General features: G+C 39.2%; 2 protein-coding genes across 2 annotated transcripts; one reads left to right on the forward strand and one right to left on the reverse strand.

Moving 5' to 3' along the window:
* The first annotated feature begins 4,362 nt into the window (after positions 1–4,362).
* Positions 4,363–13,282, forward strand: trappc6b (trafficking protein particle complex subunit 6B). Its single transcript, XM_080899453.1, has 6 exons — positions 4,363–4,567; positions 4,645–4,712; positions 7,867–7,984; positions 8,501–8,584; positions 10,200–10,293; positions 11,834–13,282. The coding sequence occupies exons 1-6, from the start codon at positions 4,490–4,492 to the stop codon at positions 11,863–11,865; spliced, it is 474 nt and encodes a 157-aa protein (XP_080755579.1). The 5' UTR covers positions 4,363–4,489; the 3' UTR covers positions 11,866–13,282.
* Positions 13,283–17,146: 3,864 nt separating this feature from the next.
* Positions 17,147–26,224, reverse strand: LOC308407662 (putative beta-lactamase-like 1). Its single transcript, XM_080899449.1, has 8 exons — positions 26,145–26,224; positions 24,777–24,868; positions 24,446–24,586; positions 21,857–21,960; positions 21,615–21,772; positions 21,011–21,231; positions 19,121–19,226; positions 17,147–18,468 (listed from the first exon to the last, which is right to left on the reverse strand). The coding sequence occupies exons 3-8, from the start codon at positions 24,549–24,551 to the stop codon at positions 17,490–17,492; spliced, it is 1,674 nt and encodes a 557-aa protein (XP_080755575.1). The 5' UTR covers positions 24,552–24,586; positions 24,777–24,868; positions 26,145–26,224; the 3' UTR covers positions 17,147–17,489.
* Between the last annotated feature and the right edge of the window lie 1,673 nt (positions 26,225–27,897).

Below are 27,897 nucleotides of genomic sequence, written 5' to 3' on the forward strand. Positions count from 1 at the left end.
AATTTCATTGTTTAATCACATTAACATGTTCCTAATTTAATGTTTAAAAGATCACTTGGAAAAGGCAAGATCCCATGTAAAATTAGCGCAACAAACTGTATTGTCAATACTGGAAATAACCGTATTTTTATGAGGAAGTTATTTTCTGTTATTTTACGGTAGTATTTTGGCGCCCCAGCTGCCGGAATATTACCGTTTTTTTAAGATGTTTTTTGTAACAGTGTGATGATTCAGTAAGGACATCTCCTGGTTTCATCTTTATGTTTCCCTCTCACCAGATAACCAAACTGATATCATGACCAGCAGCTTTTAAAGCTGTGGCTCCAGCAAACATCAGCTGATACTAGAAATTAATATTAAATAAATTCTAACAACAGCTTATCAGGCTTAAACGTGCTGCTGTTGTTTAACGCGACATCCGCTGCTTTTTTCTTTCTGGGGCACAGTGGGCGATAAACAAACAAGAGAGAAAAGCCGATCAGCTGATCATTGATCAGTTTCATGAATGAAGTAGCAACAGGAGAGGGAGGGAGAGAGAATGAGAGGAGAAGAGGCAGATGTGCAGCGTAAACACAGAATAACTCCAGCTTTGTGTCTTTTTCCATTCTAGTTGAAGTCCAGGACAAACTGTGTTCCTTTTCAAAATATTTTGTGTAATAGTTTTTCTGAATACGAGATGATTCTGTTTTTTACGGAACGGCTGGAAACTAACCTTATGAAAAAATAAAGTTCACTATCAGTAACATCATAGCACCCACCCAGCTGTATAGAAACTCCGTCATGCTAGCTAGTACCAGTATGAGTTATTGTAACTGACTGTAAAAAGTCAGCATAACGAAAGTAAACTACACCTAAATTTGGTTAATATCTGACCCAGACAGACTGCAGGTCATAACTTCTCTCCTCGGGTCTCTCCTCCTCCTGCCTCACCTGCTGGCCTCCACTACTCGCTAATGTTACTGAATCTGCGGAAGCTCCGCAATAGCCACCACCAAACAATTGAGTTATTTTTACACATCTCCCAGCATCTGGCCAATCCACCATCTTTCAGTGTTTATACCGTTAACAACAGCTTATCAGACTTATCAGGCTTAAAAAAAAGAAAAAAAATCCCCATCGGTCCACTGGGCAAATGCCTGGTATGCCCGATACCCCATGGCCAGTCCAGCTATGATCGTGCAGCGTTTAAAGCGTGGAAGTACTGACCTTACTTTGAGTTTGATTCCGTAAAAAGTGACAAAAACATTTTACAGCAAAAAAACCCCTAAACTTCCGAGCAAGCACCGAGCACGCTGCCACGGGAATGTGAAATTCACAGAGAAACTCGCAGATTCTTCCACTGACGGCTGTGGCACACCTGCACCAGGGCAAACATCCGCCTGCCCCACTCCTGCTATACAGGTGAAAATAGAGCAACAGGACCGCTGAGTCTTTGATTTTATTTATCTTCTGCTGTGTTTTACTTGCATTTCTTTGAAAGACTGAGTGTAAACACAAAAAACTATTTTATTTTATGTGCTGGAATATGCAGAAAATAGGTTAAACAAATTTCTTCCAGTCAGAGAACGTTGCATATCATTTAATGTTTGCTTGATGCATAAAGTTAAAAGATTACAACTAATAAAACAAGTTTTAAAAAGAGACTTTTCCATTTGATTACATTTTATATGATGGATTATGCAGGAAAAGTAGAATTGGGCTGAAAGATCTATTCAGGTTGTAAATCATGTTTTTAAAAAGTAACTAAGTAACTAATTACTTTATAAAATAAGTAATCAGTAAAGTATTACTTTTTGGGGGAAGTAATCAGTAATTAGTTACTGATTACTTTTTTCAAGTAACTTGACCAACACTGTAATTATAATACCAATACATACATTTTAGACTGATAAGAATGACATAATGCCCATCTACATAACCATGCAACATGTTCATGCACATCTAACACACATACATTTGTCCTTTGTGGGGTTTTTGTTGTTATTGTTTTTATTTCATTTTCCAATTGCCGTCTTTGTAGATTCTGTGAATCTGTTTCTTGTTTTATGTTCTACAATAATAATAATTAAAAAAAAAAAAACTAAAAAAAACTAATGTAAGTTCAAAGGTCTTTGCTTGTATTGCTTTGCTGATAGTATGTTATTTGCCATAAGGTGTTCAGAGTTATTGATACCAGTGTAACCAGAGAGGAGAATGTATATTTTAAGTATATAACTTTCTACAGGGCTGAATATAACATCATTATGTAAAGGTCCAGATTCTCTGTGCTTTATCTGCAGATGATGTGCAGCACTTCTAACATCACACAAAGCAAAGGTTACTATCACACTGTTCTTGAAGTGCTGGGTGTGTTCATCATCCGGGGCAGGACCATGGCAGAAATCTGAAAAAGACTTCCCTCTGAGGCAGCTCCTCGTGAAGCGTCCTGCTTGATCCCTGCAATGAGCTTCAGTCCGCCTGATGTTTTTGAAATGATGTCTCAGTGGGCCAACAGAACATCTGGCACAGGACAGCTGTCTGATGTTCTCCCTCACACTCCCTCACCCAGGGTGAATGTATCTGTTGATAACAGTGTGGACTAATGTGGATCCTGTGATTAAATGAAAAGAACAACTTACACTTCTATGAAACCTTCTGCTGCTGTGTTTTCAAATCTAACATTTTATTTAAAGTTTCCAGAATACCAGAGTTCTTTGTCAGTGTAATGGATCTAAAATGGTTTAAATGTTCAGTTTCATATCATTGTCCGTCTTATGTCAAAATCTCAAAGGACATAATTTAATTTCCAGATAATTCTGATATTAACAGGAACTCTGGGCCTCTGTGGAGTGTGGAGCTGATGCCATCGCTGTCTAAAATAGGATAACAAAAACTATGCAGTGCTGAATCATTCAGACATTCAGAGAGTAACACGGGTGATTATCATTGCCAACTAGCTTTTAACAAGACTCTAACACAATGCATTTCATTTAGCCTCTGAACCCTGGATTCAAAATGACAACCTTCAGTTGATCTATCATTTAAGCTTTCCTACTATAAACAAATACGATGAGATAAATTGGAGGTCAAATAGATAAGAAGGGGCTCGGCCATGTAATGATTTAAAAACAAGGAGTACAACTTTAAATTGGATCCTGTAAGTAACAGGAATCAGGTGTAGAGATTCCAACGCTGGGGTGCTCATTCTGTTTTGTACCAGTTAGCAGACAAGCAGCTGCATTTTGGACCAACTGGAGACTGTAAGCATGTTCCAAACCAAAGTGCAGAGCAATGAATTAGTCCAGTCTGCAAGTAATGAACAGATGAATAGTGGACCAAGATAAAGACATACCTTCCAGCTAAGGCCTTATCTTGGCTAGCTGTCTCAGATGGAAAAAGCCAGATTGGACTACTGGATTCACCTACCTACACAGTTTAAAGGAACCCTCTTTTTTAATATTTGTCTGACAATAAGAAGATAAGGGGCCCAGAGCACAGTCAATGTGTTTACTAAAGGAGTTGGCAAAAATGACAATTTCTGTTTTGTTTCCATTTAATTTAAATGTTTTTAAAAACAACATTCACAGTTTAACGTCTTCAAGGTAACATAATAACAGCTGAAGTGAGTCTGTGCCTGTTTTTAAAAGCAGATACATCTGCAAGTCATCTGCAAAATAGTGAAATAAATAAGTTATACTATGAAAAAATAGACCACAATGGCAACATAAACAGTGTAAACAAGGCTGGAACCAAACTTGAGCCTTGAGGTACATCATAATTAAGAGGGGCTATTTTTGAGCTGTAGGGACCACTGTTCACATAAAAAGTCCTTCCAGATAAGAGGGCAGCAGGGCTGCCAGAATCCAGAGTTAAGAGAATAACGTTAAAAACCCTCAAACGTCAACAGTAATTCATTGACTTGAGCAGCACTGTGCCACTAAATGAACATGTTGTCATTTCCTATTGTAGGCTGACAAGGCATGTGATAAGTGCTACATCTGAATACCTGTTAATGACAAATACATTCATTTCTTGAAAAATCTACTTCACTCAGTTTATTATGTGACTGATTTCAAAGTAATTTTTCCCCATGCTGCAAAGCTGCAGATATTTATTTCAGTATTATTCGTATAGCAACTTACAACCAGTAACAAGCAGCAATTGGTGACAGTGGGAAGAAAAAACAGACAGCACTATTTTTTCCAAAGATGAAGTAACATATTTAATCTAGTACACCTTACACACATGTCCTAACACTTAGATGAATATCACTAATTATAACAATACTGGGGAGAATAATAATATTTACTGCCAGATAACACTCCGGGCCAGCAGGTGGCGGTAATAGACTAGCGGCATGTTTATTTTCCTCAAGAGCAACAAGGAAGCAGAAGTAGTTGTTTATGCTAAATGTTTGTAGCTGTTCGACTTTATGTGAAGGGATATGATTCCTGGTCTTACACTGATTTAACCACTGACAACGTCGTTAGCTGGCTCTAGAGCAGGAAGAATGGCAGACGAAGCTCCTTTCCAGTTATTACACAGCGAGGTGATACAGTACATTTACAAGTCAGCAGAAGGAGAGACGGTAAGAAGCTCTCAGTAGGAGTTTAATGACCTATTTGGTGTTGTTGTTAATGTTTCTGTCTTTTACCCTGTATTTAGGAGAGTGGGAGAAATGTCACTAAATTGGAGAATATTGGATTCAGAGTGGGCCAAGGGCTGATAGAGAGGTAATAACCTTGACTGCTGCAAACATGCATGCCGTTTACTTCGACAAATCAAAGCACTACATGTACAAAGCCTGATTTACAACATGGATTCCCATTCAGAAAATGCAATCGAAATGCACAGCTGTAGGTGGGTGGCCATTAATGAACCATTAATGTACCATTAATGAACACAACAACAACAACAAAAAAAAAAAAAAACCCCAGAGTCTCTGGGGTTCAGGTCAGTCGAGTCGGCTGGGCCAGTCAGGAAACAATATTACACTCGTGGTGTTGTCGTTAGAGCACCAGGGTCTTTAAGGTCAACTTCATGATTTATCGGTCAAAAGTTGCGAAAGAAAAATGTATGAAGACTTAAAATATCATGTGACATTTAACACTTTATTGCCGAAAATATTTGGTCATAAACCACATATGAACATGAGTGATATCCCATTCTTAATCCATACGGTTTAATGATGGTGTTGACCCACTCTATGCAATTATAACAGCTTCAGTTCTTCTGGGAAGGCTTTAGAAACCCATTCCACGAAGCTCTCAAAGCACTGTTCTTGAGCTGATCTGAAGGCCACATGAAGTTTGGAGGTCTGTAACGACTGACGTTGGCAGCCTCTGCTCATTATGCGCCTTGCCATTCACTGCTCTGTGAGTTTATGTGGCCGAACACTTTGTGGCTGTGTTGTTGTTGTTCCCTGCGCTTCTACTTTTTCTAATATCACTAACAGTTGAATGTGGAATAGTTAGCAACGAGGAAATTTCATGACAGGTGGCATCCTATCATGTTATCAGGCTGGAGTTGAGAGATCCTGAGAGAGAAATGTTTGTAGAAGCAGTCTGTATGCCTGGGTGCTTGATTTTATATACATGTGGTTAGAACACTTGAAGTCAGTGATTTGAACAGGTGAGTGAATACGATTGGTAATGTAGCGCATAGGAATTCTAAATATCACTTTGGATATTTTTGTTACTTTGGACTAGGGATGGGTGATATATTGAATATACTCAGTATTAAGCTGTCTGCATGTAATTCACCATGACATCCCACACGTTGCAAATGCGTCATTAAGCCTCTACATCACATTTTTGTGTATGTTATAAGCACAAAAGAACACCTTTTTAATTTCAATTGTTTTATTTTCTCTCGTGAATTCTTGCTTGATGTACTTTTTTGTTGCTGTGATCAGCAGTTTTCTAAAATACTCAAACCAGCCCCTCTGGCACCAAGAACTGTGCCACATTCAATGTCAGTTTTCTTCCCCATTTCTGTGCCCAGTTTCAGTTTGAGTTGGTGCCATTATATTGGCTGATTAGATACTTACCCTAATGAGCGGTTGAACTATTAAAATATGTTAATGTTAATAGTTATGTTAATATGTTAAAACTGTTAAAATAAAAATTTTAATTCATTCAGATTTTTTTGTATTCAAAGTAGAAACAAATATATTGAATGGTCGATTTGAATGAGTATACCAGTGCAATTTTAGGTACTATATGGTTGAAAATAACTTTTATTTTTGGAGGTTATTTAGACATATATTGTGTATCATGATATTGGATTTTCCTCAAATCACCCAGCCCTACTTTAGACCAGGATCAGAGTCAAACTTCATAAAATGTCTTTGTTTGCCAACACTTGGGAAATTATGTATAGGCATTCTAAATATCACTTTGAAATACCACATCATATTTGATCTAGGATTTCTCTTTTACGTTTTACATTTGCTTTTCTTTCAAGTTGACCCCAACATGTGTTAAATGTTTAAAGAAAGAGAAAGAGCTGCCTAGTTGATAGACATCACATTATGACCCACCACCTAATATTGTGTTGGTCCCCCACACAATATTAGGTGTGGGGGACCAACACAGGGGAAGTAAACACTGAATAAACTTGTCTGCTTTCGCCATCTCACCTCATTATGAAGATGATAAAATGGTGAGTACAAATCTCTGAAGAGCATATAAGATGCCACCCAAAATTGGTTCTGTTCATCTGGACATAGTGTTTTCAGTGGGAGAAACATTTTGTCATTTTTGTCCTCCTCCTAGCCCCCACGCTCCAACAGGCCGCAGAGAACGGGGGTGTGAGAAGACTCCAAACCTCCCATTTTGTCACTTAGATGAAACGTTTTGTCACTTGGATGAGTGACGAAACTTTTCTCCCACTGAAATGGGAGAAATGTTCATATGTCCAGATGAACAGAACCAATTTTTGGGGATTTACTTACCTGGATGATTGTGCATGCATCAAAGCATAAAATATGGTAAAACATTGTTGCAAATAACAAAAAGGTTACTGCTGCACCAAATCATTAATCTGATGATTTTAGCACACGCAGTCCCTGATGAAGTGCGCACAGTTTGTGCTTCACTCAACAAACTGCACAAATAATGTATTCCTACAGCAGAGAATCTGTGTTGTGCGTCAAACTTCTGAATTTTGAATTCTGAATGGCAATTTTCTGTTGCCATTGTGATTTAGCAGGTAAAAAGAGAGGCACTTTCACTCAGATTTGACAGTCTCAAGTCATTATTCTGGCTTCATAGTATATCTGTCGGATCTCAGTCCACATCCTCCATTTCTTACTGCAGGGCAACTACACTAAGACTTTGTCATAAAACACTGTCACCTGTTAATGAAATCCAAATACATTTTTTAAATTCTGATTATAAGGAGTTCCTTTACTGTTGTCTGTTAGGGAACTTTATGACAAGTGTTGTTAAATGTGCTGATCATTTGTTAAGATGTTTCCATTTTTGTAAGCACGTTTTTGCATGTACATGTTGCCTCAGATGATTAAAAATCAAGGTAATCCTGGATTTGTGAGTAAATAGTTCACATCATATAGCGTCAGTAGGGAGTTTGTCAGGATCACCTTTAATGGGACAGTCACCACAAGGGGTTTATTACGTATTGCACTCCCTGAACTGATGAGAGGCAAAACTCAAAAAAAAAAACAACTCCAGTTGTCTTCTTTTCAAGCTCTCAAAACTACCCTGTACCTGTCTGAACACTTACACAGACAGCATACTGTTTATGGGTCATGTGCACAGTTATACTAGGCGCATTCTCCTTAAATGCATCTTACAGCGAGCAGACCGTTGAAAGTCAATGAATGATGTCCTAGTTTAATTTACCCATCTCTTTGTTTCCCTCTAGATTGACTAAAGACACAGCACGGTTTAAGGATGAGCTGGACATTATGAAGTTTATATGTAAAGACTTCTGGACCTGTGTATTCAAGAAGCAAATCGACAACCTTCGAACCAATCACCAGGTCACTGGGAAGTCTGTTTTCTCTTCTTTTAATCCTGTTTTTTATTAATGTAGCCTCTGACAAATCTAAATGATGGTAAATGGACTGATTCTTATATAGCGCTTTCCTATTCTCCTGGAGTACTCAAAGCGCTCTATACAACATGCCTCATTCACCCAATCATACAAGCACTTCTAAACTCAAGTGCAACTAATAAGCATTCACACACATTCACGCTCCGATGAATGCATCGGAGGGCAATTTGGGGTTAGTATCTTGCCCAAGGATTTTTGGCATGCAGACTGGAGGAGCCAGGAATCGAACCACATACCTTCCAGTCAGTCGCTGATCTGCTCTACCACCTGAGCCACAGCCACCCAAATGATAATTCCTTTTTGTCATCCATAATATATTTGTAATATATAAATGCCAGTACTGTGATATTTTGCCTTACTTCCTGTCAGATTGATTGTTTGTTGTTCTGCTGATGTGTGTCATTGCTGATGTCATATATCATCATATGATCATGTGTTTTAGGGCATCTATGTTCTGCAGGACAATAAGTTTGGATTACTGAGTCATCTGTCAGTGGGAAAACAATACTTGGAACATGCCCCAAAGGTGCTTTTTTTTCTTTTACTGGTCTGTTTTAAAAGACTTTCTCTGCTTCTCAAACTGTCTCTTTTACTGAGACAACATGTACATGCACAGTAGCACATCATACCATCAGAGGTGAGCAGCATGAGTCCTGAAAGACACTGACACCAAAAGAGAGAATCTGTAAGAAAAGTGTGCGCTATGTGCACAAAGTAAGACAATTATGTTGAATAAAGGCTGGATTATAAAATTAAACTCATTTAATTTCACTTCTTATAACATGTCACAGTAGAGGCAATAGAGAGCAGGCAGAGAACATCCTTCAACATGGGCAGTAAAATAATTCAGTCAGTCAGTGGTGGTAAGTTTACTGTACTTTTGCTTTGCTGTGGTCTGGCCCACAGCAGCATCAGAGCTGGTGAAAGTAACAGACTGAATAAACTTACTAGCAAGGCTGGCTCTGTGACTGATGGCAAACTGGACAGCCTTTTCAAACTGTGGTGAAAAGGAGGTCAGTCAACAAACTGTTAACCAGTATGGATGGATCCTGACCAGCTTCTGCACCACTTACTTGACAGACAGCAGAACACTTTGTCTAACAGACTGATTCAGTTCTGATGATGCCACATGGACAGGTTCAGATTACTTTTAGTTCTCCTTTATCATAAACCTTCCAATTAGCAGTTTGTTTGTTTTTTCTTTTGCCAGTGAGACAAGACACCATAGATCGAATGAAATGTAGGAACGCCTGACTTCCCTTCTTATCAAGGTTTACTGATTTTTTTTAAAAAAAAGGAGAACTGATGAGTTTCAGAACAGAGAATTGCTTGTTTTTTATCTGTGTATAAATGGCCAAACATGATAAGTTGTATCCGTTTTACATGAGTGCTGTTGTGACAGATGTGATTAATGCTGCAATCACATTGTTTACCTACATTCGGTCTCAGTCTTCCTGTCGTTCAGTACTGAGTATCAAATGCTCATTCACTCTTTGTTAACAGTTTATTTGCTTAGAATATAGCTTGAACCAGTGCCACAGGCCACAGTATTTACAGCCTGTAGTTCTTGATGGAAATGGCTATAGTAAACGTGGACTTTCCAAGCAGAGAGGACCAAGGCTGAGATATAGGAGTGGAAGGATTGGATTATACCTTATACAGAAGGTGCAGTGTGAAACAGATTCAATTCAATTCAGTTTTATTTATATAGCGCCAAGTGACAACTACAGTTGCCTCATGGCGCTTTATATTGTAAGATAAATACCTTACAATAATAATTAAATGCTGTGTTAAGATTACATGGACAGTCACCCACACTAATTATTTTTCCTGACATCTGAGCTGAGTACTAAATCAGACAAAATGTCTGAGACATCAGACAGAAGCTCTGATTGAGGCCCAGGTGGAGCATAGAAACATACAAATGAAACTGGTTTTTGAGTTTTCCAGCTATGGTGGATGAGGCTAAGCAAATTAAAACTGAATTAAAACTGTCTGGCTCTTTGGTTGAATAACCAGCTGGAGTAGAAGATAACTGTTCAAGGAACTGATAAGAGTAAAGGTGTTCATATACTGTGACCCTGTTTTATATGTGAGACCATTCACTGTCATCATATGAAGTAACTGTTTTCCTCCTGCAGTATCTGGCCTTCACATGTGGTTTGGTGAGAGGAGCTCTATCCAATCTGGGAGTGAAGAGTATTGTGACTTCTGAGGTGTCTGTCATGCCTTCATGTAAGGATTTAGTCATTCAAAAATCTTTTTAAAGAGCATTTATCAGTCATCTCCAAACTGAGGTTTGGGGGTTTGTTTTATTTGCTGAATCAATTCCATTAAAATGCCATTGAGTGGTTCAGAAAGAGAAGTTTGTGTTGCCCATGCACATGATTGAAATATGCCTCAGATATTTTAAATGGAGAATACTTGTGTGATTTTTACATGACTCTGGATTAAAGTAAGGTATAGTTTTTGGTTTTTATGGGCAGAGTCACAGGTGTGAATAGTGTTGCTGAGGTGAAGAGCATGTCAGACAGGATTGTGAGTTTGAAGCTAGAAGTCAAAGTGGTGATATTGAATGTAGTTAGTGTGTAGGTAGGTAGAGAGGGTACCAGTGTGGGAGAGAGTGGTGAAATGTGTGTAGCTAGGCAGCATCAGATGGTAGTCTGGAAGATGTCTGGAAATCATGAACAGGAAACAAGTGAAGGCAGAGGTGACAGATGGATGCAAGGTGGGGCTGGGATTTAGGCTACGTTCACACTGCAGGCAAAAGCGCATCAAATCCGATTTATTTTTTTTTTGACCCTATGCGACCCATATCCGATCATGGTATGACAGTGTGAACGGCACAAATCCGATATTTTCAAATCCGATCTGGGTCACTTTCGTATGTGGTACTGAATCCGATACATATCCGATGTTTTAGAAAGCGAGGCTGTGTGAATGGTCATGTCGCATTAAATCCGTCTTTTACGTCACTGACACAAGTCAGTGACGTAAAAGACGGATGTAGTTAGATAATGGATGTAGTTAGATAATGTAGTTAGATAATGTCAATGATAATTGGCAGACTGCAATTATCAGCGCCGGAGAAGACATCGTGAACGCTTCCTGGCCATCCAGCAGATGTCAGTGAAACTGTTTGGAAGACAATGTTGGAGAAACGTGAACATTTTATTTGTACTGCATAATCTGCAGATTCTGACAGAAATCTGCAACTATCCTTTGAAGCACTGCTCCTCTCTAAAACAGCAATAAGGATAATTATTAGGTTATCTACATTATTATGTAAATAACAAAATAACTTAAAGCAAAAAATTGGGAAACATAAAGTCCGAAGTCTTTATATTAAGGGCCATCAGTCAAACAATATTATTTGCTCTGGGTCTAAACAGAGCGCATTTTGTGTGACGCCTTCTTTTATGCATGCGGGCCGCTCTGAGCGTTCACACTAGAGCGAGTTTGCTGTCACATTTTATTTGTAGTGTGAACAAGCAGACAAAAAAATCGGATTTGATCAATTGAGCATTAAGACCTGCAGTGTGAACGTAGCATTAGTAGTGTAGATTATTGCACATGAAATAGTACACTGATGTTTAAGTTTGAGTGAAAGATTAATCAAATAGCTGTTTGTTTTAGTCTTTTTCACCACTGTAGCAAACATGTCTACTCATATAGTGCAACTTAAATTGAACTAAACTAGGAAAAAATGAAAAGCCAATGTGAGTTTCTTCTTTTTGTGTCAGCTAACACGAAAAATGTCTTTCTGCCTTTGCAGGTAAATTCCAGGTGATGATCCAGAAAGCGTAGGAGGTTACACACTCAAGCTGCACTCTTCCCTGGTGTCATATTGCCTTATCTGTTAGAAAGGGAAATGCCATCCGTACTACTCAGTGAGAATTTCTCTCGGCACTGCAGGGATTACAGTAGGGACTGGCAAAGGTTTCTATGGCTTAAGCTCTGGATGGCTGCAAACATCTGTATCCTGCTGACACACTGTCATTATCATGAGTGGAAAAGTACAGTCCAGTGACATTAACATTTTGTCTGCTAACATTTATATTAACATAATCCCTTTTGAAGTAAAGTCTCACTAAATGAACATTTGGCTTAATATCAGAAAAGAAGTGTTTGCCACCACCTACTGTCACATCTAGTTTAGTAGCATTTTCACTATAAAGACAAACAAACCTACAGTGCTTCACAAATTTAAAAGACAGAACCGCCAAAAATTTGATTATTAGGGAAGTCACAAACTGAATTTATGTTTTTTACACCCAAATCGAAGCCAGCACTAAACTTTTTCTGAGAACTTACTAAAACTCATTTTTGGTTCATGATTGCCAGTAAATATCTCTAATTTCTGAATCTTATTCAATAAGAATATTATTAAAATAATACATTTTAAAATTCTCGAGTAACAATAATCACATTTTTTTCACTTTTTTTTATGACACTATCATCAGTTTAATAAGTATTATATGGTTTTGATTAAAGAGCTTGTACATACTGGCAGGTTAACCATTTTGGTATCTGTGAGGTAAAGCGTATACTGGGTGGTGCTATAATAAACGTGTTAAGATGTCTATATTTATAATCATCACTAACTTGTGTATTGTTCCACCCCTGCCTCCGCACCAAAATGAGCAGATTATTAAAACAGAGGAAATGTGGCGCCCTTTAGCAGGTTGATGAACATTGCTTGCAAGAAATCCATGCCTAAGAAAGCAACTTAGGCTACATCTACATGAACACAGGTATTTTTTTTTAAATGGCACAAACAGTCTCAAGTGTTTTTGAGAATGTGCCAAAGCAGCAGGTGGTGATATAACCCTAGTTTTGAAGAAATCCCACAAACAATAACACAGCACACAGTCTGACATCAAAGAAGAGATAATGGAAAACACGTTTGATGTTACAAGACAAATATTCATTTTCTTTGCCAACATGTAAATGTAGAAATGTAGTTTTTGAAAATGTTCACCCTGGCAGAAGTTTTTACTGATCGAAAATGCTGTGTATGTGTACGGACGTAGCCTCATTTATATATTGATGGCTAATATGACCAAACACAGTTTGATATCATGAATAAGTACGTTTGCAGTGATGAAGAGCAACATTCCTGTCGAAGCGTGAAAAAGTGTGATTTATTTTCTTTGCATCAAAGTTGTATGTTCTACCCTTCAGGTGCTTCCTTCACTTGCAATAAATTTAAGCATGAAAACAATTTCTGAATGGTTCCTTTTCCACACTTTGATCGTTTACTATTCTGTCAAACACATTTCAGAAATGACAAGACCACAATACCAAACAAAGATAATTTATCTGAATTTCAGGAGTGGGGCCACACCTCAGACACGCTCCTTCAGGTTCTCCATCTACGTGCTGTTTGTAATCTTTTTTTATGCAAACACCCATCAGCATCTAATGATTTGTGCTCACCATGGGCCCCTCGTCCCTCATACCATCAGACGAAAACCTCTACTGCTCAATTTCATCAAATTCCCTCCAGGCACTTCAAGAAACCAAAACACTTCTCTTCTAAATGACATGATCAGGCTTCAGAGAGACCGAACATTACCGGCCATCCTGGGGAACCTGTTGGGAATCATTCTACATCTATTCACCCCATCAGAACTCCTCTCTGCTCCATCCAGTTATAGAGTGGCTCAGGTCGCTCGCCATCTCAGCGAAATTATAATTTCAGAACCTCCATTAGGGGAGAATCACCCATAAGCAAAAGCTCCCGGCATAGATCCACACTCGCTTTCCCTGAAACTGGCCGATCCACCTCAGTGCCAGGCTATGAAGACACAATGCTGTTTCCACGCTTCAGTCATGTCTCCTGAAAATATTCTTCCCTTAAGGATATAGATTGGACTGGACTTTACCTCACCGATGAGTCCTAACACTAGAATTACTGACTTTTTTATTTTCTGGTGCAAGTCCCAAGGTGTTATTCACCCCTGCTGAGATTTTCACAGGTCGTCAGCTCAATTCTCCTACTGCTTTTGTTGTGCAAACCACAGCTCAGATCCAAGGCAGGCCAAACCTCTGTGTTATAACCTTCAGAAATGCCTGCCGTGTCTATACAAAATATCCCACACATTGACTGACCTGCAAATATGAAAGACACACATTCACAATATATAGAAACACAAATCTGTTTTATTTATTTAAAAAAAGTGTGAAAACAGAATGAAAAGTTCTGTGACATGAGTGACATTGATATTTCTGGTGCCAGTAATCACAGAGACAATGCCCTGAGAAAGATTCATTTCTATTATGCAACACCTTCGATTTGATGACAAGGACATGCAGGCAGAACGGGTGAAAACAGACAAACTTGTGACAATCTCCGACATCTGGACAAGCTTCAACAAGAACTGTGCTAAGAGTTTCACTCCAGGAGAACACATGACCATAGATGAACAGCTGTTCCCTACCAAGGTTTGTTGTCCATTCACACAACCAAGCAATGTTCCCTCTAATTTTCCATGTGTCTGAGCAAACACACAAACTCCCTGAGCGATCCCTTGGACCACTGTGAGCGACATCAGACGTGTGCACTGTGGTCACGGCAGCATCGAATCCATCCTAGTTACATGGTCTATTAAAATAATCAAATTACAGCATTTACATTTATGTTAGACTACTTTTAATTAACTGCTTTAGCCCACTTACAATGAAAATGTAAAACAAAAATGTAGTCATTGACCTGTGTAGTATGTCAACACTATTGGAAGTAAAAATAACTTGAACTCAAATTTTGAAAACACAACTTTATTCTTTTTTCTTTTCTTTTTTTTTTTTAATAAAGCTCTGACTTGTATTATGAGTCTGAGGTCTGGGAGAGAGTCCTGTAACTCTGTCTGCAACATACAGTATATAATGACCAATGCTGGGCAATTAATTATATAGTTACTTCTTCAAAAAAGTACCTCAGTTTGGCAAACAACAGAGTTTTTTGCAGCTATTTTTTTAAAATAAACATTTCAAACTATTTACAGCACAATCAGGTGTTCTGCATCAAATTTGATGCCACACAAATTATTAATGCCACTCCAAGAATAATTTCTGTCCACATAAAGGAGAACAACAGCCTGGTACCTGCAGGCCTGACAACAGCAGATGTATCACTGCTGTAACACCTGTAACATTCAGCAGTGGCCTCATTGTTCTGACACACAACAAAACTATTGACTACACTACACACTAACTACATAAGATTTGCGCTAAACGTCGCAAGTCTCTCACGTCTCAAAACACCGCCGTCACTCCTACAACTTCCCCCCGTTTCTTAACAACTTGCCATATCATTTTTTGATTGGTCGACATGGTACTTTTTTCGACCAATAGGAAAGGGTGGGTTTTTTTGGTTTTGTTTTTGCTCACAGGCAGAGAGCGCTTTCGAGCGTTTCTTCTCGCAGTAAATATAAACAACGATAGTATTCAGGAAGAAAACCAAACATTGCATATATTTTTATCATAACTCTGGTTTTACGTGGCCTATCAACACAATTTAAAAACTGGTATAAAGTCCACACTTTCTCCGTCAATTGTTCCGTCGGTCCTGCTCACATCTCCAACGGTTTACACGTTGTCATTAACGTGGCTTCACTCCACATCAGCCACGCCGCTTTGCTAGCTAAAGCACCGGTGTCGACACATAAGGACGCTGTCATAGCCTGTCAACGACGTTGATTAGCTGCGTATGTGAATCGCATTATTGGCTGGACTATGGGATAAGGTGGCATCGTTCTAATCCCATACGGGAGCAGCCAGTCACTTACTGACTAACACTGCAAAACAGAATTGTTGAAATTTTAATTTCAATTCAGGTTAGATTTTTTTTGTGCGCAACGCAGATTTTCTGTGCGCAGAGACCGTGCCAGCAGTGCGCAATTGCGCACGTGCGCAGCTTAGAGGGAACATTGCAACCAAGCCAGACAAATTTGGGATCAAGTTCTGGATGGCCACGGATTTGGAGACCAAATATGTCTCCAATGCATCTCCTTACTTGGGAAAGGACCCCAGTCGTCAGAAGGGAGAGAGGCTGGCAGAGAACGTGGTCATGAAACTGATGCAGCCGTTTTTGGTTGATGGGAGAAACGTCACAACGGACAATTTCTTTACTTCACTGTGGCACAGACTGCTGCAGCGCAAAACAACGTTACTGGGCACAGTGAATAAAGTACTGTTTCTGTGTGACTCCTCCCATCCTGCTGCACCTGAACCAGCTAACTGGCACTCTGATTCATTTTCTCGTACTTAACATGAACAGTTTTGAGGTAATTCAGTCATCAATATATAAGGACAGAGATAGGATTACATCACAGATGAGCAGGATGGACAGAATTAAAAAAATGAGTACATCAGAGGGACAGCTCAGGTTGAACAGTTTGTAATCCGTGAAGTGAAAGTTGTTTGGTTTATTTTTTCAAGTACAGACTCTGTGCTGTTTAAGGTTTTCAGAGTGAAGATTAAGCACAGAAATAATTCAAACACAACGTACCTACAAATTTGATTTGAGGTCAGGTGTCCTATTTTATAGTAATGCTTTTAGAACAGACGCACACACTTGCAGAGGTCCGAGGAATTTTCTGAGGATGCTGATGCTATTTTCTGGAGAACTGATTGGTCATTAGGTGGTCATTTCATACCTGCTGATCACTAATCTGGAGCAGGTTTGGTTCACAGCACAAGTTACGACTTGTAGGACGACTTACCCTGGAAAGAAGTGATCCAGCTTTGTACTACAGAAAGCTCAGGGTTAGACCTGAAGTTGTCTGGGTTAAGCTAAAATCCTACTTCGTAATACAGGCCTCTGATGACTTAGCTGTGTCTTAGTTTTTCTTATTAAATTAAAAAACACCCTTGGGTTGTTTTCTTTTAACCTTGTTTGTGTTCACGTGTTGTCATGTTGTGGCTGATAAATTTTGAAATCTTTTTCCCCAAATCTTCAGGGGGTTAGTAAATGTGGAAAACTTGCATGTACGTATATTTATGTTTTCACTTCATAAAACATCATGCTTACAGGGAAAAAAATCAGACTACAAAATCAGATTTATTTATTCTCTTGCCACTTTATCATAGACACATATTTACTTTTTTCCCCTAGGATCTGGATAAAAAGTGATGCTGCAACACTGCAGGACCAAAAACTATGCACAATAATGAAACTTTGCTTTTCTTGTGCCAACAATTTGGTAAAAGGATGATTTTCAGAAATAAATGTAAATATACAAAACTAAATCAATATTACTAACAGAGGATTACCAGTGAATAATATTAAAACACAGCCTGGATTGATGATTTTAGATTTGCACAAGAGAGTCTTGACACTGCCTACACAGCCAAAAACAGTTTTTCACAGCATATTTCCTTGATACAGTTCACAGTTTTAGTAATGGACTTGTTTAAAGGTGCAGTCTTTATGAGGTAAAGTATGGTCTGCCAGCTATCCTCATCATCCTATATGTATTGAGTCCAGGGCAGTCAAACCCTGGTGCCACACCTTTCTTGTTGAAAAGGTAAAAATTGAAAAGCTGTCTGTCCTGTGCCTCCAGGGAGACTGAGATATTATTTACTTTCAATTTGCAAGGGTATGGCCTCTCAAACACCACCCTAAAAACCCTGTCCTGCAGATAATCCAGCCTAATAATTTGATACTTAGATGGGACAGTTGTGTCAACCTGTGGTCCACACTGCTGCATGAGCAGCACACCATCTGAATCTGCCTTGATCTCATAGAATGTCATATTCCTGTAAGTGTAAAATCCCACATATGGAGCTGGGTCAGGTGGTGCTCTGACAGGTTGTTGAGCTTCCCTGAAAACATTCTCAAGTGCTGGGATTAGGTAGCTATATGCCTGGCTCACAAGGTCTTTGTCTGTTGGCCGAACTCCTGCCATCAAGATCACCAATCCCAGCTTGAGCCGAGGTACAAGGGAGAGGGTAGCAGCAAATCCATCCAGGTCACCATCCTTTCTCACCACGCTGTAGCCAAACTGTTCACTTATTTCCCATGGTGTGCCAGTGAAGTTGGCAAAGTAACCTCTGTGGCATTGGATGATCGGGGTCATCATTGTGTTCAGGGTGTCTTGGCGGAGCAGAATGACATCATATGTACCAAGAAGAGTCATCATAAGTTTGGCCATGTCTGCTGCTGTGGAATACATCTGACCTGCAGGCCGGTACCAGCCAAGGTCGTAAAGGGGAGCTTGCTTTCCATTGCTGTACACGCCCACAGCCATTTTCCTCTGAATTGCTGGTGTAAAATTAAAACCAGTGTCCTCCATTCTGAGCCGCTTCAAAATGTTGTCTGAAACCCAGCTCTCAAAGTCAGTGCCAGTCACATTCTGGGCCAAGATGTTGGCTAATAAAGGAAAAGCAACATTGCTGTAGTGGCATCTGGGGGAAAAGAAAAAAATCATCTTACAGATGTTGGCAAATCCTCTTTGGGTACAGAGTACTTAAAAAAAAATACTAGACTATTATAGTCTGTATACTAGGTATAGCAGTGTTTCCCAACCTTTTGGAACCACGGCACATATTTCACATTAAAAAATTAAAAAAATCACACGGCACACAACCAAACAAAAATATCACAAAAAGCATATTGATCTTTTTCCCCCACGCACCAGGTAGAGCGAAATTGGCTCAGTTTGTCCCCAGTATGCCTTTTTTTCTTTCTTTTGACCACCTACTCATGCTAAGGCCTTCAGATTTCTTTTCAAATATTTATCTACTGCAATTATGTGCTACATCATCTCACAGCATGACTATTATGTAATTTCTTCTTCTGTTTTACTGGCAGTTTGCAACCTATTTAATCGGAGCATTTGGTTATACTGCCCTCTAGTTGAAGAGAATGTAATTGTTCTGCCCATTTCTCATGCCAATCACTTAGAGTACTACTCAGGTGGGACCAGATCATCTTCCACTGCGCACCTATGTGCCGCTGCACAGTGGTTGGGAAACACTGGGGTATATGTCCCCAATTTTCAAACATATCAAAGAAATGAAGCTTTATATATACTGACAAAGAAATAAGGTAACTTACCTAGTTCCTGGATCTGCTACAAGGACGTCATCCTGTAACAAATTAAGGGCTTCCTGTGTGTCTCCACTCCAAAGGAGATTAGTTGACCTTAATCTTCTTGGTAAACCTGTACAAATGTCAAACCTTATTGAATAAGGTATTTTGTTCATGACTTTATGCTTTAGTAAAGTGATTCATGAAACTATTTCACCAAACTTTGTATATGAAACCTTCACTTGACCTAAACATTTTATAAAAAATACTTTTTCTCAGGTGGGCTCTGTAGGCCTTCTACCCTATAATATATATCACCTTAAGGCAACTATTGATGTAAAGAAATGCCATATAATTCCAGGAGAATTTAAATTAAAAGCTCACTGACTATGCACATTTATTTCTTGTGGTAGGGTTTTTGTCAGTAATCACATGATTAAGTGATCGCTCACATACTGGATATTAGTTTTAAATTTCTTTAGCTCTACACATTTACTGAGGCACTCATAACGATTGAGAGCGCTATTGATCAGTCACCTCTGTAAGACCTTTAGCTCACTATTAAAGATCGGTCTTTTACTCTGCCTCCTGTGACTTGCACTTATGTCCCTGTAAAACCATGACATTGCCTTTCCTTCATCATTTGTCTAGCAGCTTTTGTTGTGGCGTGCTGCAGTGGGTTGCAGGCATGTGCTTACTTTATGAATTATATTGTGTCAGACCTATATTGATCGTTACTGTTTATCTATGACGTAATAGGAGTACCCATCAGAAGGGCATCATCCTCACCTATATTGGGAAAAGTTTATCTCTCTGTCAAAAATGATCCCATTATTTGTTCAAGTAGCTTATTATTCCTTCCCATCCATCAGTTTTTGGACAGCTTATCCAATTCAGGGTAGTCACAGATCCCAGCTCCTGTAATGCATGAGGCAAGGTGCACCTTGGATATTTTGCCAGTTTAATGCAGGGCCAACACACAGAGACAGACAACCATGAACTGACAAATTAGAATCACCAGTTAACCTCTTTAGAAAGTAAGAGGAAGTCAGAGACAATATATAAGACAGACTCCAACCAGCCTCGAGTCAGTTTCAAGCATTTTTATTGGGAAGTGATACTGCGAACCACTGCAACATATTGCCACCCTATCGCTGTTAATTCTTTAAAATTAATTGCACTTTAGCTATCATGTGAGTAGCGTATTGGTATCATCAGTCTGGTAAACTAGAAAATTCATAATTTCTTACATTTAAGAAACATTTCTTAAGCTTTTCTGAGATTTTTTTAAACCCAGACCAAGGTCTTTTCCTAAACCTAATAACCAGTTACCGAAAACAAAACCTGGAACACGATGTCATCTGGTTGAAACTGAGACACAATTATGTCACCACTACCCTGCGTGCTGCTTATTGCAGACTTTGTTGCTGACCACTCACAGCACTGTTGGCTGCAAGTCCTATTTCAACTGTGCATCCATGCAGCGCGTTATTTTATACATTTCAAGCACTATGTTGATCTCACTTTTATGGGAAATGTAGAATAACCAATTAACCTAACATGTATGTCTCTGGGAGGAAGCTGTTGGGTTAGGTGACAGTGGTAACCACGGCAACATTCTGCTATATAATGGTGGCATTCACTTTCTGATCTCTAATGGTCATTTTGAATTGGAAGCTGAACAATGAAAATAATAGTTTTTCATAATTATCAAACAAAGATGTTATTATTTTAGGACTTACAGTGAAGTTTCTGTAAGTGGATTATCTGTGTCCCTCCCAATGCGACTAGTCAGTCTTTGTGACACTGATGCTTCAGAGGTCTGGACTGGCTACACAGGCTCAACAGTTATTTGATTTGTGTTGCTTTAATGGATCAAGGATGACTGCCGTATATAAAAAATGGTTGTGGGGTTACCAGAGAGATGGCTGGACATCCTGCGCAGGGTGAGTGCAGGGGTGTTGATGCCCAGGGTCCTGACTGATGAGGATGCTGGTTGCCTGCTTTTACCCAGTGGGTTCTTGATAGTGAAGTTGTCTAAGTACTTCTCCAGAGGGTCATCCAAAGAGTCCACCAGACCATCCTCCCATAGTTTGTATAGCATCAACGTGGGGAAGATCTTAGAGAGGCTTGCAATTCTGTTGTCACAATAATGCAAGGAAGCACACCACAATAAAATGGTGCCATAAATAAATGCATCCTGGTTTAATGTATAATATTTCCACTGGACAGATTTGAGCATTTATCATACTTAATGGGTTAGTTGCACACATCACAGAAAGAAAGCTTGCCTTATGCAATTATGGTCTAATCCCAGCGCCTCACATCAAATAGAAGAATCACACTACTGGTTACAGCATGCATGGTAGTAATTATTTAAATTAAACTATTAGTATTATGAGAACCTTTTAGGACTCATTTAAACAAATTACCACTTCTTTTTTTCTTCATATGTCTTTTTCTTCATATGTTATGTTCTTATACCTCAGTACTATACCTTGTGCAAAATAATACATCTCACCTGTACGCTGTGTACTCGTTGGGTGCAGGTGAGGAGGGGTGGCTCGTGTTCCTCTTGCCAAAGTTTCCATTCCATAGAATTGAGTCATTTAAAACCATGATTGCTGATATAGAAGGTAGCTTGGTGGTGTGAATTCTTGACCTCAAGAGTATATCTATCTGTTAAGAGAAGCTTTATTAAGACCAAAGGTAACATTTCAACAACATTTCAATATATACTCATTATTTCCAGAACAGATTTACTTTTTCTAATGCAATCCTCAGTGATGTGATGGGATGTTTGAGTGGTACAGGCTCCGGAAAGCGAGGACACATCTCTTCTGCTGTCACTTTTTTGGTGAATCCCTCTGTAAAAAGAGGTGCAAAGGCAGACTCATCATGTCTGAAACCTGAAGCCCTGTCCATCTGTGATAGCAGATCTTACAGTTGTAGGTTTACATATGTATCCTTTTATCATATTTATGTAGAAGGGCCCTTCAAAAAAACAAAAAAAAAACAAAAAACAAAAACATTTATCAAACATCAACATATCTAAAGATTCTGACCTCTAGGGGAATTTGTCAGTTCAGAAGAACTGCTTGTTGTATACTCCCACCTCCTCTATAACACACTGGACAATCTGAAGAGAAGTTTCAGCAACTTGGTTCCTTCAGCCTCGCTGTGGTCTCTGAACCAAGATATTGGCAACCGATCCGTTAAGTCTTGTAAGCTGCGAGGTGGCTCCATGGATCTGATTTGTTCGCTAGAACATCCCAAAGATACTCAACTGGATTGAGATCTGGGGAATCCAAAACCCAAGTCAACACCTCAGACTGCTTGTTGTGCTCCTCAAACCATTCTTGAACCACTTTTGCTTTGTGACAGGGTGCATTATCCTGTATTAGCATGTATGGCAGGACCTCAAGGCCACCTTCTTCCATTGCTCCAAGGTCCAGTTCTGATACTGCTGTGTCCATTGTTGTAGACCAGTCAGCGTAAGCACACTGACTGGTCTACAACTTTCCAGCCCCATGCTCCATAAACTGTGATGTTCTGGGTATTCTGATAGCTATCTATCAGAACCAGCATTAACATTATTTGCAATTTAAGCTACCCTGTCGGAGCGGGAACACCCCACACAAGCTGCAGTTTTGGAAATCCATTTTTTAGCCATCACAATACGGTCCTTGTCAGACCCACTTGAATCCTTACACTTAATCGTTTTTCCTGCTTCTAACACATCAACTTTGAGGACAAAATGTTCACTCTCTCTCTAATATATCCCACCCACTAACAGGATTCATGATGAAGACTTAATCAATGTTTTTGAATTCACCTGTCAGCGGTCAGAATGTTAGGCCTGACCAGTGTAAATTATCAACAGCGTCTGCTGGTGTTAGATTTGAGTATATGAAATCAAGCCATATTTATTTTACAAGTTATGTGAAAAGTAGGATTTTTCAATGACTGTTTCTTTAAAAACAAAAAAAGCTTTGATGACCCTTTAGGTAACAGTAAATGAATATCATGGTCTGTCTGTTTGGATGGTTGGTAGTTGACACACTTTTAATTGACTAGACCAAGGAACTGATCGTGGACTTCAGGAAGACCAGGAAACACTTGACCCCTGTTTCAATCCAGGGGGTCAGTGTTGACATTGTGGAGGACTATAAATACCTTGGAGTACACATTGACAATAAACTGGACTGGGCTAAAAACACCACAGCACTTTACAGGAAGGGCCAGAGTCGTCTCTATTTTTTGAGGCGACTGAGGTCCTTCAACATCTGCCAGAAAATGCTCAGGATTTTCTATGAGTCTGTTGTGGCCAGTGCGATCCTCTATGCTGTTGTATGCTGGGGGAGCAGGCTGAGGGTCGCAGATGCCAACAGACTTAATAAACTAATCCGTAAGGCCAGTAATGTTGTGGGGATGGAGCTGGACTCCCTCAAGGTGGTGTCGGAGAGGCGGATGCTGTCCAAGATAAAGACAATGTTGGATAACACCTCCCACCCACTCCATGACATGCTGGTCAGTCACAGGAGCACGTTCAGTGAGAGACTGAGATTACCGAAAAGCACCACTGAACGACACAGGAAATCATTCCTGCCTGTGGTCATCTCCCTGTACAACGCATCCACTTAACACACTGGTTACTGCTGCAACTACACGTTTCTTTTCCAGCTATTTATTTATGAGTGACTTATGTATATATATATATATGTATATATTGTACTATTCTTAGTTAGCGTATTGTCTGTCTTGTCTTAATGTTGGTTTATGTTGGTTTATAATGGAGCACTGTAACAAAAAATAATTTCCCCCAGGGATCAATAAAGTATTCTGATTCTGATTGATTCTGATTCTGTTATGAAATATGAACATGTAATAATACAGTAATGGAAATACATTAATAATAAATGTTGTTTTAATAACAGGAGTGTTATGCAGTTTCTAATGTACTGAAGGGACACACTCTAACACGTATGTAATAAAAAACGGTTATTATATTCAGCGTGTACACATGAGCCCCAAAACAATCCCATTGTTCATTATTATGTAATGCTTTAATTCTCCTAGGGCCACAAAGTTATAAACCTGGATTATTTCTTATATTACTTCAGTCCCAGTGTGTTTTACACCATCAGACACTACACTGCTATCTCTCCGCCTGAGTTAAAGTCTGCTTTAGCTCCTTGCTGATCCTACTGCTATTTCCAGCTTTGTGTAATCCTGCTGCAGCTCCTACATATAAGTACTTACACCAAGAGGATAAGAAGGCCCAGCTCACAGGTTAAAAAACACTGTACATCTCATGTGAGTGTAAGCCAATGATGGCTAGCAGCTCTTTACCTGTTTTCAGTTTTGGCTTTCTATATTGCCATATGAAGCAGCAGGTCATGACTACAGAGAGCAGAAAGAAGACAATCATGCCAAACATGGTCCATTTCACCTTCATCTTCTTTAATGGTTCTTACAGACAGCAGGCAAAGCCTATAAAAAAGTTGTACAAATGTTTTAGTGATTTTCTTTTTTATCAGATATTGAATCCAACATAAAACTCATAGCTCAAATGCATGCTAGTATGTTTCATGCCATTTGAAAATTTAGTCTCATGTCTTTTTTGTGTTGTCATATAAAAATGTCCCTGAACATGAGTTGCATTAGAAATTGATTAGCTTACCAATGAAGTGAAAAGACGCCTTCCTCAGAAGCCCCTCATTATCTCTATGATATTCTTCATCATCAGACTAGAAAAATCCACCAATTATTTTCCTTAAGGTACACAGAAGAAAAGTCAGCAAGGCCGCTTGATCCTCTGTTGCTCATGAGCAGTTACTGGCCATCTACTACATGCACTTAATCCTGACTGTTATCCCGAGCTCCAGTAAGAGAGTGGAATCTATTCCTACTTTACCATGACGTCATAATCTACAGGGCTACACCACTAAACGTAAGGAAGGCTGTGGAATCGAAACCTCTTGAACCCTCACCCTCTGAACACTTCCTGTTGATTCTGCAAGAGAGCTATTTTCAGCAGCAACAATTTGAGTAAATTAAGTAGTCAGAACAATGTTGAAGAATTTGTATCATTTTTGCATTTTAAATAAAACACAAATCAGTGACTACAGCAACAAATAATTCAAATGTGAACGAAATGAATCAGAATGGTGCCTCTCCAAGCCACTAGAAGGCGCTGTGGACTTTAAATAAATGCTATTTACAGACAGACATATGTCTTTAATAGATATATGGCTAGATAGGCAGGCCTAACCTGTGCAAAGTGGGAACACTGTGTAAAATGTAAATATACATAGAAGCTACACCTTTCCGAGATGCTCTTCTTTTACTGTTGTCAATGAATCTAATTTGTCCCTAAGATTCTCCAGCTGTTTCTTTTTAGTACCATGTACTTTTCCAGCCTTTTGTTTCTTCTGTCCAAACTTTCTTGAGAGGTGTTGCTGCCATCAAGTTCCAAAAAATGTTTGTATTCATTTTAAAGTTCATCATCGCACAGAGACAGCATCGGTGAACGCTAGAAATGATCCTTTTGTGACCTACAATGCAGACTTGATTTTATAATCTCTCCAACTTGTTCTGTGTCTGTCCTAAGGCCTCCTTCCTCCTTCCTTCTCACAAAGGAGGTGCACAGTCCCTTCAGTCATTCGAGATGCCTCGCCTTATCTTTAAGGGTATCCAATAAGCCACCCTTAAGATAAAACTGATATTTTCTGGTTGTAACTGGTAATAGTAGATCCAGAACCAGGCTAGGGGAGGGGTCACCATCTAGTAGATGGTGACCCCTCCCCTACCCTGGTTCTGGATCAAGGGAGATCTTCCTTCCAGCCAGCACCCTGTACTTGCTTGCAGGGGATCTTGTGACTTTTGGAGTGTACCTTACAGTAAAAACACCTTGAAACAGCTGCTGTTGTGAATTGGCTTTTGGTAATTCAACTAAATTGAAATTAAATTGTTTGCAAATTATTCCACTCTGTTATTTCTTATTATTTGAAAGTCTTTCAGGAATGGGCTTCCTATAATGCCACCCTACCTCATGAGCCATAGAGGTTTTAGTTTTTGTCGCGTTGTTTTTAAAAATGATCCACCACTTTCTGCACTGCTCTGCTCTGCTCGCTGGGACCCCAACAGTGAGAGCAGCCAAAGAAAGGCACCAGCTTTACTGACCCATAAGTCAAGATAGATTATTTCTGATTGGCTCGCTGATGGTGTGTCTGACCTACAATCTGCTGCATTCCCATTGCTGTCTCCCTGGGCATAGGTTTCCATAGGAACAAGCCGTAGGCTCCTCTAATCTGTTGTTTTGCAGCTCTCACTCATCTGGAGGCAGGCTGGATTCCTTTTTGTCATGCCCATATTCTTCTGCTCTATTTCCTCACTGAGCTCTATCTCTTTTTCTCTCTTGCTTTACTGGCAGCGCTATCCCTTTCTCACTCTCTGTTTTTCCCTCTCCCTTAGTCTCTTTCATCCACTGCAGTCTTATCTTAGGGAATGTCTCAGACAGGTCGGCTGTGGAATCTCTATGGACATGATAGCAGTGCAGCTTGCAACAAAGGTATTATTGAGTTCTCAATGACAAAAGGACCAAATAAAACATGTCCTCATATCACAGGTTAGTTGTGTTTTTTACTTTAATTCGTTTTATTTATACTCATCCAGTCCAAATAACACGTCTGAAATATATCACATGTAGGGTGAAAAGACTAAATTTTTAAACGTTATTTTCCAGTGCTATGTAGAAAGGCCAAAGTTTGCATCCATAACATTTAATGGATTTATAAATCTAATAAAGCATTAGCATCAAAAGCATTAACTCTCTCAGGCTCAAATTAAGTTTTTGTTGCTAATGCACAAAAGAATACCTGCAGTGGTACTTCCGAGTAAAAAAAACTCATAAAATATGTATGTGGGGTAATCAGGTTGTTAGCTTTTAACTGTTGCAAATCTGCAACGCCTGCCTTGAGAGGGTTAAAAAGTTGGCACAACAGCCTCTTGTCTTTGAATCCAATTCATTTCAGTTCAGGTTTTATATCACCAGTTCACATCACAGTTGTGAACTGGTGACAGTTATTTTAGGATGCAACAAGCTAACAATGACTTAACAGTCCTAGGAAGGAGGAACTCATTTTAACATTAAGAAACCTCCAGGTAGACACAGGCTCAGGGACAAACAGCCATCTTGGGGGTTAGGGCCAAGAAAGGAAAGAAAAGAAGGTTGAAGAGAAATGACAAACCGCAAACTAGAAAGAAAAAAACAGTACTGGAGTAGAGCTAGGTCTGACAACAACAATTAATAAGTGGGCCCACAACAATAACCTACAATAACATGATCGCCAATTTTATTTGCTGGTTAAAGTTGCTGTGAAATCATTTCTGAATAACATTCCTCAGTGTACAATTGTACAAAGACTGAGTTTCTCATCATCTCGGGATGAATAAAATATTATCAATCAATCAATCAATCTGCAATACACAATATCATTAAAAAAGAATTCTAAATATCTACAATGAAACAAGGCTGAAAATCAGATTGGATGCTATATTCATTTCCTCAGTTTAAAACTTTTTTGGTGTTCTGTAGTGAATAAAATATCAGATCTGCAAATTAGCGCAGGAGTGCAGTGTTGCTACTTTTTGGGATGGGGTTGGTAATTGCTACTATGCTAAAAACACTGGCTTCATTCCTTGAGTTATGTGTAGATTAGTGTTAAGTGACGTAATAAAAAATTTGCTTAGGTACAAAGATTGTGCTGACACTGAATGGTAAAGAAAGGTCTTTCAAAGCG

Source organism: Rhamphochromis sp. 'chilingali' (genome assembly GCF_963969265.1).
Source record: "Rhamphochromis sp. 'chilingali' genome assembly, chromosome: 12".
Taxonomy (NCBI): Eukaryota; Metazoa; Chordata; class Actinopteri; order Cichliformes; family Cichlidae; genus Rhamphochromis; species Rhamphochromis sp. 'chilingali'.